This window comes from Brugia malayi (genome assembly GCF_000002995.4).
Source record: "Brugia malayi strain FR3 genome assembly, contig: Bm_v4_ChrX_scaffold_001, whole genome shotgun sequence".
Lineage (NCBI taxonomy): Eukaryota > Metazoa > Nematoda > Chromadorea > Rhabditida > Onchocercidae > Brugia > Brugia malayi.
In genome coordinates, this window is record NW_025062479.1 from 24,392,966 (window position 1) to 24,403,144 (window position 10,179).

A 10,179-nucleotide genomic window follows, 5' to 3' on the forward strand; every position below is an offset into this window, starting at 1 on the left:
AATTTCAGTTCTTGGGTACATGTAATTTTTTTTTCTTACAAAATTGCAAAATGATGAAGAATTATCTTCGTACATAAATTATGCAAAGCCAAACTAAAGGTAATATTTTGATTAGATATCACTTTGTTTAATTCTAATCTATTTCTCCAATTGCAGTTGAATTATTCTCTATCTTTCATGTTAGCTTATTGAATTATTGCAACATTAGGTTACTATTTGCATTGTATTGCAGTGTTTTTTTTTTTTTTTTTTTTTTTTTAAAATTTTTTTTTTTTAAATGTTTTTGGAAATGTTGTGTTCCGTGAAGTTATTCTCGAACTTTATGTAATTTTTTTTTTGCAATGATACACTAAAAACACAGCAATAATTTTTGTCAATCAGAGAGCAATGCGAATTTAAAAGAGTAAAGTTTAATATGCTATGAATAAGATATGAGATTATATGAATTCATTAAATTATTTGCATTACTTATTTATCCATTATTTTCTCCAATTTTTTGCTTATAACGAAAGCGCCCATTTTGACCATTTTCTAAGTTAACTTCCAAATTATTTTGATCACTATCGTCATCATCATCATCATATGAGGTACTACTGCCAAGTACTGAGGAACTAATTGATGATAAGCTTAATTCTAATAATTCAGTGGTACTGAACGATTCATCGATGTTCTTTGCATAACCGGTATCTCCTTTTATATGATATCCATTCAGATGATTCTCCTAAAAAAAAAAAAAAAAAAAGTAATTTTCCAACTCTCCTAATAAAATTCATTTATGTTGAATTAAAGTTTTTTTTTTTTTTTTTTTTCCTTTTTTTTCTCGTAAATGATTTTCTGAGTTCCGGAAAATCTTTACGCATATTCTGGATTGATTAATTGTTGTAGAATTGAAGAGATATTGAGAAGCAAAAGCACCATAAGCTTTAATTTTGCTTCATATATTTTCTGACGATTTCGTAGTTGAGCTATTTGTTCATCGATATCCGCAATTTTCTCTTTTAGCTCCGTAATATTTCTTCGAAGAATATCCTCGCTTGATGTCATATTTGATTGATTTAATTATTTCTAGATTGTATTTTATATCCTCTCAATTGATAATTTATAAATTTGTTTGCAAATTTAATAGATGATTAATTTTAATTAACGCAAACGATGAAATAGTGAAATAAGAATTACAATTTTTGAATAATTATAGTAATAGGAGGAGAGATCATCATACTGTCATAATTAATATAAAAGTAAATGCTAACTGTACAACCGCTAATTAAACTTACTTTTACATCAAATGCATCTATCACAGTTGCTTCATTTCATTTTATAATTTGATCGGAATGTAAAAAAAAAAGAAAAAAAAATTGAAGTTACTTTCAAGTGAAATTTTGAAATATCAGATGAAATATATTGATTGATAAGTTAACTGATAAATAATAATAAATGCTTCTTTCATTAGATAATAATGTTTAGAATTCAAAATAACTATTGTTGCAAATGATAAAATAATTATTTTGTGAATGAAATAGAATTCTTATCATAATAAACTGATTAATAGGTGAATTTTAAATTTAAAAATAATCATAACTTTTAGTAATATATCAAATATTGAAAAATTTTTGAACGAAAAAAAAAGATGATAAATGATAGATAATAGGATGATGAATGAAATGAAACAAAGAGTTACATAAATAAAACAGGAATGATAAATAAAAATAAGAGAATTTGATGAGTAATGACAAAAAAAAAAGAAAAAAAATGAACGAAATGGTTAGTTTGATAATTTTTTTTTACTCCCTCCCTCTCTCTCCCTCTCTCTCTCTCGCCCTTCCCCTCCCTCTCTCTCCCCCTCTCTCTCTCTCTCTTTGGTGCTAACGAGAAATAACGGGCCGTAATGATAAACACGTGGCCATTTATTGTGAGCAAAGTTTTATGTTTCATATGTGTAATCATTTGATGATTTCATTTTTTCTTGCAAATATATTTTTGTAATTTCATTTTACTATTCAAAAAATTTTTCTATAATTCTATTTTTGTTTTAAATATTATCAAAAAAGAAAAATTTTCTAGAAATTGTCTTCTAACTTGTAAACAATTTTTTACGTATATTTAGGGAAATAATTTTTTCCAAATATTTGAAAGAATAGAAAATCTCAATTAAATCATTTCTGTTAATACTCTTATATTAATTTAATATCTATATATAGGATGTAAATGTTGGGAAGGTTTATTTCATTTAATATGTTAATATGTCAAAATTTAATCTTACATTTAACTATAGTGAAATTATTTTTAATAATAATTACTTAAGAGATCATAAGTTTTTTTTTTTTTTTTTATCTTATAGTTTATTAATTCGTTTTTTTTTTCTTATTTATTGTTTTTATCTTTTATTTTGTCATTATCATCTTACTTTTATCCAGCTTTATGATACATTTTACTTTACATGTTATAATACATTTTAATTTTTTCAATTGTTTTAAATAATCAGCATTTAAACGAAACGTGTAGCTAATTGAATTTATCACTTATTTCATCCTTTTTCTCCTCGTCTTATTTTCAATCTTAATTTTATTTTATTTTTCTCAGAAATTTGTGGTGTAAATACACAATCATTCTTTTTCTGTGTTATTCAATCGTTACACTTTAATTGACGAGAAGAAAAAGTGCGCAAAAACTTTTTCACTCTTCTCTCTCTCTCTCCCTCACTCTCTTTTACCCTCTCCCTCTCTCTTTCTCTCTTTTAGTTCAAATCGTAAAACTTTGAATTTATCAACATAGCAGCAAATAAAGTGAATTAGATAATGTAATTGTGAATTTTGAAAATTTTGCAAGTGATTAAGCATTTGTAATAGTTTAATCTTTTCATGTTAATTACAAATTTAATTAAATTATTTTATTTACTCATTTATATTTCATGTAATTTTTCGTTGTTCTTTCTTCTCTTTTTTTTTTTTTTTTTCTTCATTTCTCTATTTTCTTATGTTAATTGATTTTATTTGTTTTGCAGAAGTGAAAAGTGCAGAAAAAGTGAAATATCATTATTATTTGTAAAGGAAGATAACTCTTCAAAAAAAAAAGAAATTGTTGCGGTGAAACAGCGGAAGAAGAGGAAATACACGAGCTGTGATATGGGCAATAATCAGGGTGGACTTCATAAACGGGAACGTGCCCTTGACGGACAGCAACGTTCACGACAGTGGGTAACAGCTGGTAGTATTGCTGGTGGTAGTGGTACATCCGGTCATATAATGGGTGCTGCTGGTACAACGGAAGATGGATGTCCTGTACAGGTTTGTGCATAAATGTTTTCTTTTTTAAAAAAAAAATTAGGGTTATTTTACCCGATGTGATACATTTTAATTAGGGTTATTTTACCCGATGTGATACATTTTAATTAGAGTTATTTTACCCGATGTGATACATTGAAAGATAAATGCTATTGATTGGTTCTTTGTAATTCATCATATTTTATTGTTCAAATCGTAGTTTTGTTAATTTTTGATTAAAAGAATTGTCTGGAAAATTTTTAAAGTTACAATCATCATAGATTATAGATTACTACTATTCGATTTAATCACTGCTGATTACTAATGAAATTGATTACATTTTGATTATTATTCCAATCATATTTTTTCTGCTTATTTTGTTCAAAATGAAATTGCTGAATGTATTTGGTCTTTTCGATCTCAATTATTAAACCTGTTGTTGAATGTTGTGGTAGATGTGATTGTTAGTTTTTTTTTTTCCTGTACTAGGAAATATAATTAGGCTTTCCAATTGATTCTTTTTTTTTTTCAAATTTTTTAGGTAAAAATTGCGAAAAGTGACGGGTCTGTTTCAACACCAAGTATACAATTTTCGGAAGCAAATGAATATCCGGTGGTTTTTAAATGGCAAGGTGGTAGTCAGGCGGGTGGTGTTTATATATCCGGTTCTTGGGATGGTTGGAAAAAAATGACACCATTATGCAGATCTACTCAGGATTTTTCGACTATCATTAATCTGAATCCTGGTAAGCTTAGATTTGAAATTATAAGTATAAAAGAAATTACATTAATATGCATTCCGCGATCCCTTTATCAACATCGGAACATTGGAACGTTCCATTTATGTATGCATGGCGTATTGTCTTATGTTTTAGTTCAAGTAAAATATAGCAAAAAAATTTCTGTAATAATTTAAATGAAACAAATAAATTTTTTTTCTTTTTTTTTTTTTTTTTTTTTGCGTATAAAAGTCGATTTTTTCAGGGAAACATGAATACAAATTTTTTATCGATGGAAAATGGGTAGTTGACGAAAATGCAGCAAAAACAGACAATAAGTTTGGAAGCCAAAATAATGTCATTGCAATTGATGAAGCTGATTTTGAAGTATTTTTTTCTTTTTGATTTTATAAAGAAGATAATGGTTTCTCTAAAATAGTATAGTTTAGATAGTGTAATCTTTTTCCTTCCTTTTTCTTAGTTGACAACCTTTTTTTCATTTTTTTATTTTTGATCTGTCAAAATAGTTCATGGAAACGAATTTGGTGAAATTTCTTTTTGGACATATTTATTTGCTCCATTATTTCATTTCTCATTTTAGTCTTACTTTAACAAATTTTAGTAGGAGATCGCTGTTAAAATTGTACAAGTATTATTAAAGTTATGCATTGAATTCGTTGCTAATAGTAGTTCTTGTTTTTCCATTCATATTTTTAGGTGTTCGATGCACTTGATCGTGATTTAGCATCATCAAATGCTGGAGAAGCGATGAGGAAGGTGAATATGACTGGTGCACCACCATCTTCACATGATACACCAAATGAACGCGAAATTGAGAAGTTGAAAAATTTTACTCAAGAAATACCAGATCGTAGAGAGTTTGAAAAAGCTCAAAATCCACCAGTTTTGCCACCTCATCTTTTACAGGTATCCATGTTGACATGTTTTCAAAAATTATAATTTCAATTATAAAGTAATTTTTATGTAATAACTTTTTGTTCAGCTTGATGCGATAAATTTCTCGGTAAACGAAGGTATTTTATATTTTTGAGAGATATGGAAAATTGTCCAAACTTTTAAGCTCTTAATCGATTATTATTGATCGAAGTGAAAATAACTTTTTGTGATTTGATTATTTTCCAATCTTTGGCCTACCATTCCTCATGGACTGAGGAACTTTAAAGCATTATTATGCTTAACCGAAATTTTATTATATTGGTGCATTGTAAACACCTTTTGCTTTTTTTTTTTTTTTTTTTTTTCAGGTGATTCTCAATAAAGACACACCGATGCAGTGTGATCCAAATGTACTACCGGAACCAAACCATGTAATGCTTAATCATCTTTATGCACTATCAATTAAGGATGGTGTTATGGTACTTTCTGCAACACATCGTTATCGTAAAAAATATGTGACAACGCTACTTTATAAACCAATTTAACAAATATTTTTTTTTTTTTTTATTTCGGTGAATAAATTACGGTCTATTATTATTATTTTTTTTTTTTTCTTTTTGCTGTATCAATGCTTCCTTAATATTAGTTAGAATTCTTATATAATTTTGGTCTGAAAAGAGTAAAACTATTTCCTATCAAAGGAAATTGATGTTATCAGCTTTTCCCTTATTTGCTGCTGATCAATTCTTTAGATTTTGTGAAATTAAATTAGGGTAAAGATGATGATATTTCTGTACAGCATAATTTTATATCATGCTAATTCATTTTCAAATCGAATATAGGCTTAGAAAAAAAAAAAAAAAACGATTTTTAGGAAATAAGCCAAGTGCAATTTATACTAGAGGTATTTGGTTGTATAATAAATTTGAAGAGTTAGTTTGAAGTAATATAGGAACGATTTGTTTCTTCACTGTTTCATTGAACTCTTCACGTTATTATTATAAAATGGAAGTGTGTTGTTTTCTTACACCTTCCAACTTCTTTTTTTTTTTTTTTTTTTTTTTGCTGTTTACGATTTTATTTTTGTGATTGTTCTCTGAAAATATATTTGTATAGCTTGTATTAATGTTAACAATGTATTTAATGTATAATAAACAAGTAGTTATTTTCAATCATAATGTTTGCTAAACTTTAACATTTAAAATTTTGGGTTAAAAATAAATATCCTCATACTATTCATATTTTTAAACATTATAGGGATTTTATGAATATACGTTGTTATAAATTGAAAAAAAAAAAAAAAAAAAAGAAAAATTCGTTATCACTTTATCAATTTAAAAAAAAATTGAATTTAAGTAATTTTGCCAAATTTGCTAAAACAATATGGAATTAGCATGGACATTAGAACGTATATGGAATGGTGCTGATTTATCAAATGGATGGTCTTCAACAATTTCTGAATATGGTTATTGTTGCACAATACAGGTTAGACTTATTCATTGATATAGATAATTTTGATTTATTTAATCATTTTGAAATATTATCTTAGACTTATTCATAGATATAGATAATTTTGATTTATTTAATCATTTTAAATTTTATCATTTATCTTACTAGTTTATTAGATCATCTCAGTTATCGAGATGAAATTTTGAATATAGAAGAAATGAAATTCTAGCTTTTGTATAACTTTTATCATTTATTATATTTGTCATGTCATAACAACTTATGATAAATGAAAGTATTTTTTAATGCATTAGATATTTTCCTCTTGAATTGTTGAATCTTTTACTGTTCGAATCATAGCTAGAAGTAGAATTTTTTTTTTCGAGATAGAAATAAGATTTTTGTTTTTGTTTTTCTTATATAAATCAATTTTTATGCATTATATCTATGAAATTATCTTTATTAGACTATCGTGTCATATCATTTGTTTCATATGACTTTAGATTAATGAAATTGATTTGAGAAATTCCAGCTTTTTTATGCTGTTGTTATTTTGTCTTTTAAATTTTTGATATCTTTTCAGTGCACAAAGAAAAAATCACATGATGAATGGATACTAAGTGTTAATCCGGAAGAGCATTGTGCATATTCATTACTTGTTGATGTAGTGCTATCCATTGGTGCTTTTCATTTCAAGGTTTTTTTTTTATTCTCATTCTTTTAATATATATTTAATCTTTATACAATATTTTTCTCTTCACTTTTTACGTTTATCCGTAATTCCGGCATTTTACTTCATTATTTTGCTTATTCTTTGTTAATTATATTATTAGTAATATTTTTCTTGATAATGTTTTCATCTTATTACTTCAATTATCATGTACTTTAAAAAAGTAAGATTTATTAGTCTGTTGTATTTTATAGGTTTATAGGGATTTATGGGAAGCATCGAGTGTTGTATTGCAAGAGGAAACACGAAGTGGGTCAAGAGTTGATGTAACATTAAAATTACGAATCATCGAAACATTATCACCGCAAGATCTTAGTGGACAGACACCATATAGAGACTTTGAAATAAGTGTAAGCTCATTTGATAATGTAATTATTACAGTATTTTACTCTAGTATTTACTTTACTATCGTAAAAGAATTTGAGTATTTGGCTATACAATCGTTCAAAACAGAATAATAGTTGTTGTTATTCTGCTATATTTGCCTCTAATTTCATTAAATTAGACTAAATTTCCAGAAATTCATTTGAACAGAAGATTTCTTTGATAATCAGAAAGATAAGGAAAGATAAGAATTCTCTTCTTAAATTAGTCAGTCTTCATAAATGAAAATGTGAAAGTTGCTAATTTTGTTTACCTATTTCAAATTAGAAAAAAATAGCTTTAGTGTAAGGAACGTTCATGGTTTGTTGATGTCACATATTTGGCATCTATTGGTGGCAAACTATTCACCGAATGGAATGAACAACGTTCGAAAGGTATAAAGAAATGCTGGGTAGAAGGTATTTCCACCTATGAACTAGATTGTCTCATTGATGCAACTGCGAAATATCGACAGATTGTTGTGACAAGGTTTGTCATTATGGTCTTGCTACTTCCTAGTTAGTATATGAATATATTAATTAATTAAGTCTTGTTATGAAGACTTACTATGTTAGTTCAATCTAATTATCTAAATAAAATATTTATTGCCTTCTTTGGTTTATTGAAATTGTTCATCAGTAGAAGGCGATTCAGGTCATAAATTTCCTTAGTGTGGCTATTTAATTGCTGTAGTTCAATGAATTGGTTCATCTTTCAAATTGGAGACCAAATGAGCAAAATTTTATTCAAAATTAAACTTTAGTTGTTTATCAAATAAAAGCAATCATTTATATGGAACATTTATGTGAAAGAATTATGTAAAACAAAAAGTCGGGATAATAAAACATAAGTTGTTTGGAGTTAGAATAAAAAGAAATTTTTTTTTTTTTGCTTAATTATCGTTTTTACGAAATTAACTTTTTCGTTAACTTTTTTTTTTTTTTTTTATGTTTTAAAGGATGAATTATGATGTTTTGGTCAGTGTTTCATTTCGATATAACATTAGCGCAGTATTACGAACAGTTGAATCATTTCTTATGGATGCTGATTGGATTCATCCAATAAGAAGACTTGAATATGCTGTTTGTTACAAGTAAATTGAACTTTTTTTTTTTTTCAAATTTTTATTTTTATTGGGAATTTTCAGATTACATCATTTTTCGGTAACGGAAAAATTTTAAATTGATAGAATAAACAAATAAATTTGTGTTAGTGATTTGTTGTTTCAGATGAATAAATTTTCAGGTAGTTGTAGAACTAATTTCATAATTTTAATCTATGTGCTATTTTTAGATTAGCTAGATTGGGCGATACAATTAGCAGAAAATTAGTGTCATCGGATACAGCCATTGAGAAGTTGCATGAATATTTGGCTGAAAATGATGAAACTATAGCTCAGGTATCAATTTTTTTTTTTTTTTTCAAAATTCATTTGCTCAGAAAATAATTTTTCTTTAATTAAAATAATTTTTTTTTTTTTTTTTTTCAAAATTCATTTGCTCAGAAAATAATTTTTTTTTTTTTTTTTGTTCAGGAAGTTACTTTTGATTTGTAAAAAAGTCATACCTGAAGAACTATTCATTTCATGTTTTTTTTTGTCTTCATTTAGCTAAAAACACTTTCTTTCTTCATCACTATCATCACTTTTCCTCCATATTCTAATTTAATCTTTGAGCTTTAGTTATGACATTTTCAGATGCATCCGGACGTACTAATCTCATTGAATATTCATCCGGATCATGTACTTTCATAGCTATTTCTCATATGGATTAAATCATACGATGAATGTTTATTCCATTCGTTTTTTATTTTATTTTTTTTTTGCAATCTTCAAGTTTGTTTAAATTTTGCTCTCATCTTTTAATCTCTAATTTCATCGTTTGTAAATATACATTTTCTCATTTTGCAATTGGAATGATCTCATGAATTATTCTTATTGCTTGAAGTTAAGTTACCTTTTACAATGCACAAAGAGAATACCTGTTTATTGAATTTGTTGTTTTCTTTGTTAAATATTGAACAAATTTGTAGTACATGTTCAGTTAATTAATGGATTCATAAACTTCTAAACCGGAACTAACGCAAGATCTAAATTTCAAGTACGGAATAAATTAATGTAATCGTATGTTGAAAAGGGAAGCAGTAAGTCAACGATAAGTTCAGTTGCAACCTTTCAAGTTCGATTTGGCCGGAAACTTCCCTGAATTGAAGTACAAATGTTGAGCGACTCTGACCCTTTCCCGACGGTATGCACCGGAAACGGAACGCCTCATTGGAACCTCCCAAATGCATTACTCTTGCATTCCTCAGGTGGAGATTATTCGATTAAGTCGACCTAATCTCTGTTTATTGAAATGCTATCCCGACAGCCTTCCTCTCCGTCATATGTTGTCAGGGATTGTATGTGCAGTAAGTAATGAGTGGATGTAGGAAAAATTCACTCACTCTCTGCCGTCTCTTTTGTAAATGTGGTCTCTCCTCTTTGCTAACATTTTATAAGAAACCGAATTCGAGATTAATTAATTATGATAGGTATTTTTGACACAATTAATTGCTTCTTGAATTTATGAGGTTGTATGATGAACATGATCATTTGACCCTGTTTGACCTTTTAAGTTAAGTAAATTTCAAGTTAAGTGAATTATTTGACCTTTCAAATTGATTAATGTCATTTTAGTAATGCGTAAATATAGTTGAATTCAATGAGTAAATAAATAATTAACTACGAATTTATTAAATATATAAAAATGAAAGTACGATTTTT

At 26.9% G+C, this 10,179-nt stretch overlaps 3 protein-coding genes across 4 annotated transcripts; 2 read left to right on the forward strand and 1 right to left on the reverse strand.

The window, feature by feature from the left end:
- Positions 1–472: 472 nt before the first annotated feature.
- Bm8963 (Uncharacterized protein) lies at positions 473–1,044 on the reverse strand (the record flags this gene model as incomplete). The annotated part of the gene is made up of 2 exons (XM_043075985.1): positions 473–721; positions 916–1,044. The coding sequence occupies 2 exons, from the start codon at positions 1,042–1,044 to the stop codon at positions 473–475; spliced, it is 378 nt and encodes a 125-aa protein (XP_042931919.1).
- A 2,078-nt stretch (positions 1,045–3,122) lies between these two features.
- Bm4434 lies at positions 3,123–5,421 on the forward strand (the record flags this gene model as incomplete). 2 transcript variants are annotated; one of them, XM_043075986.1, is made up of 5 exons in its annotated part: positions 3,123–3,284; positions 3,802–4,006; positions 4,245–4,366; positions 4,697–4,906; positions 5,245–5,421. In XM_043075986.1, the coding sequence occupies 5 exons, from the start codon at positions 3,123–3,125 to the stop codon at positions 5,419–5,421; spliced, it is 876 nt and encodes a 291-aa protein (XP_042931920.1). The 2 variants fall into 2 exon arrangements, with proteins under 2 accessions (XP_042931920.1, XP_042931921.1); XM_043075987.1 differs by lacking the exon at positions 3,123–3,284 and having other exon boundaries at positions 3,949–4,006.
- An 838-nt stretch (positions 5,422–6,259) lies between these two features.
- Bm18223 (Uncharacterized protein) lies at positions 6,260–9,168 on the forward strand (the record flags this gene model as incomplete). The annotated part of the gene is made up of 7 exons (XM_043075988.1): positions 6,260–6,361; positions 6,906–7,019; positions 7,247–7,402; positions 7,720–7,904; positions 8,374–8,508; positions 8,709–8,814; positions 9,112–9,168. The coding sequence occupies 7 exons, from the start codon at positions 6,260–6,262 to the stop codon at positions 9,166–9,168; spliced, it is 855 nt and encodes a 284-aa protein (XP_042931922.1).
- Between the last annotated feature and the right edge of the window lie 1,011 nt (positions 9,169–10,179).